The 3,180-nt window shown below is 61.3% G+C and overlaps 1 protein-coding gene across 1 annotated transcript in view; it reads left to right on the plus strand.

The window, feature by feature from the left end:
- Positions 1-2,301: 2,301 nt before the first annotated feature.
- HDGFL3 (HDGF like 3) overlaps positions 2,302-3,180 on the plus strand; it is a 74,927-nt gene continuing 74,048 nt past the window's right edge. Inside the window, exon 1 of the mRNA XM_022554590.3 lies at positions 2,302-2,775. Coding sequence (XP_022410298.1) covers positions 2,692-2,775 — 84 coding nt within the window. The 5' untranslated portion in view covers positions 2,302-2,691. The remainder of the gene's footprint in view (positions 2,776-3,180) is intronic.

Here is a 3,180-nt window from a genome sequence, read left to right on the forward strand (position 1 = left end):
CGCGGAGCGGCTGGGCCCGTGAGCCATGGCCGCTGAGCCTGCGCGTCCGGAGCCTGTGCACCGCAACGGGAGAGGTCACACCAGTGAGAGGCCCACATACCGCAAAAAAAACCAAACAAACAACAAAAAACTAATCATCCCATTGTTTAAGCCAGAGACCAGGGAAGAGTTTTTGACTCCTCCTTCTTCCTTGCTACATACTGCTCAGTGAGTCAGCAAGACCTGTCTCAGCCCTTGTCTTCTCTCTTCTGGAGAGAGCCCCCCACCCGCCAGCTGAGCTCCTGCCTCCAGACTCTCACCCTCAAATCCACCTCCACCCAGGCCCCCAGAATAATCTGTCTAAACCCAAACTATGATCGTGCCCCTCCCCTATTTAAAGTCCTCCCGTGGCTTCCAACTGACCACCTTTCCCCTCTCATTTCTCTCCTCTCCCCTCTCTCTAATTTGTGCCCAGAGGGAGGCGGGACCATGTGGGGAGAGCAGCCAACAGCTAGGGCTTTGGCAGCTGGTCAGAGGGATCTGGTTTTGGCATAAGAGGATATAGGAACCATTCACAGGTTCATGAGCAGGGCATGATGACATGATGACAGGTATACATGGCAGTCCTAGAGGTGGGAGACACATTAGCAGGCTGCTATAGACTGAATGTTTGTATCCTCCCAAAATTCATGTTAAATCCTAATGACCAGTGTATTTGGAAGTGGGACCTTTGGGAGGTGATTAGATCATGAGGATGGAGCCCTCATCAATGGGATTAGTGCTCTTATAAAAGAGATCCCAGAGAGCTCCCTCACTCTCCTCCCCTTTACCCCTTACCCCATGTAAGGACACAGAGAAAAGACTATTTTCTGTGAACCAGGAAGCAGGCCCTCACCAGACAAATGAATTGTCTATGCCTTGATCTTGGACCTCCCGGTCTCCAGAACTGTGAGAAATAAATTTCTGTTGTTTATAAGTCACCCAGTCTACAGTATTTACAGTATTTTGTTATAGCAGCCCGAAGGCACTAAGACTTACACAGGCTCTTGCAACAGAGGCAAAAGGACCTAGACTAGTATACAGTGAGAAAACAGGAAAAGGTGAACCTGTAGGACTGGTGAGGAAGGGTAAATATCTAAAAAGGAAAATCACCAGATGCGAGTAGTAGGGGATGCATTAGTAGATAATGTTAAGCACTATTAAAGTAAACAATCCACAGGAAGCCTAGAGAATTTAAAGCCCCATTAAAGGAACACGAGCAGGGGTTAAAACACACGCACAATTCTACACAGCAAGTGAGGAAGGCAAATGCTGGGAGGAACTGTAGCTTCTATAAAAGGGGGAGAGGGCAAGAAAGCCTAGAAGAGGGGTCAGACACAAACAAGGAGACAAGATGAGGACCACAGAAAGTCCGTTACGCTCAGGAGCTGCGTCAGCTGATTTCTTAAAGATGAGCTTCAGAATGATGCGAGAGGCAGCATTCATTGGGCAGATTCAAAAAAACTTTGTCCAAAATGTTGCCAGGACTGGAAACGAGTGACCTGCCAGAATAAGTCCCTTTCACAAAACTACAGGCCTATAAGGCCCACGCATGGAAAAGCATAACCGCTTCCGGACTTTGGAGTTATGGAGATCCGTGTTCGAATCCCGATGTCCCGCTTGGCAAATGAGATAACCTCCGGTGACTCCGGTCAGCTTGCCCTGGGTGGGTCACACCTCATTGTGAAGGGCAGGCCTAGGGTGAGACCCCAACAAGGTCGCTGACTCCAGAGCGGTGCTCTTTCCAGCAGCCTGATGCTCTGGGTAGCGGGTCCCCTCGCGCGGCCGGCCCCCGGCCTGGAGCGCCTTTGTGCCCCACTCACCCGAGAGCACTCGCAGAAGCGGCCCGCGGCGGGGAGCCGGGAGGGAGACCAGTCAGCAGGAGGTGGCCGTGGGACTGGGGACGCCGGTGGGAGCGCCCCCGATGTGGCGCGGACGGGTGGGGAGGGGGGCGGCCAGGTGGTGATTGGCTGGGCTGCGGCTGGCAGCTCCGGGCCAAGAACAAAAGAGAGCGGGCGGCGGGCGGCCTCTGGAGTAGGCGCTCCCGCCCGCCCGGCGCGGGCTTCGGTGCTGGGGAAAGACGCACCCACCGCCCGCCCGCCGAGCAGCCGGGCTGGCGCGCTCGGTTTCTGCGCGAAAGCCGGCCGTGTACCTAGGAATTAACCGGCCGGCCCTGGAGGGGAGGGGTGGGGAGCGGGAAGTGGTGGTGGTGGGGGGCGATGTTGAGCGCGCGCGAGAACAATAATAAGATCGTGTTTGCGGTCGCTGCCCGAGGAGGAATTCGGAGGAGGCGCGAGGCCCGGTGCTCGCGCCGCGCCCGGGAGCCCGGGAAAGAGGCCGCCGGCGGCGGCGGCGGCATGAGGCAGGCGACGCGGCGCCTGTGAGCAGCGCGCGGCGGCGGCAGCGGGGAACCTCAGCGCGGGGAGAGCCGAGCGGCCGGGGGCTCCCCTCCCCCGCTGCCGGGCGGTGATTTGCCGGGCCTGCTGCGCCCCCCGCCCACCCCTCGCCCCAGCTGCCGCCTCGCCGCTTCCCTTCGTCGGAGCGGTCGCTCGTCCGCCCGCCCGCCCGGCTCGAGGCCCGCGGGGAGCGCGGCGCAGTCTGTTGGCGCGCGGGGGGGCGGCCTCCCGGCATCTTCGCGGCGCCCAAGGACGACCAGGAAGGGGAGCGGCCGGGATGGCGCGTCCGCGGCCCCGCGAGTACAAGGCGGGCGACCTGGTCTTCGCCAAGATGAAGGGCTATCCGCACTGGCCGGCCCGGGTGAGTACGGCGGCCGCGCGCAGGCCCGCCCGCCCACCATTTTCCCCTTCATGATGGCGCGCCCGCCCCCTTTCCCCATCGCCTCAGCCCGGAGCGCGGAGCCCGCCGCGAGCGGCCGACTGCGGCCGGGGCTGAGGGCGCGGGCGGCGCTGCGCAGGGAGGACGGGGCCGCGCCGGAGGCGAGGGTTTCGGGCCGCGCCCGCACCCCGCGAGGGCCGCCATCCTTCCGCCCACTTTCGAAGGCGGCTCCGGCCCCGGCAGGCCCGCCGCTGCCTTCCTCCCGGAAAGCCGGTGGTGACCGGGAGCCCGCGCCGCCGGGAAGCGGGCCTGGAGTGGAGCCATCGCTCCGGGCAGGGTCGTTGGTAGACACCGCGGTCCCGGGCGAACGTCGGGGTACGTAGGGGA

This window comes from Delphinapterus leucas, chromosome 2 (assembly GCF_059928025.1).
Source record: "Delphinapterus leucas isolate spDelLeu-1000000601 "Yukka" chromosome 2, BTC_Dleu_Yukka2, whole genome shotgun sequence".
In the NCBI taxonomy this organism is placed as follows: Eukaryota; Metazoa; Chordata; class Mammalia; order Artiodactyla; family Monodontidae; genus Delphinapterus; species Delphinapterus leucas.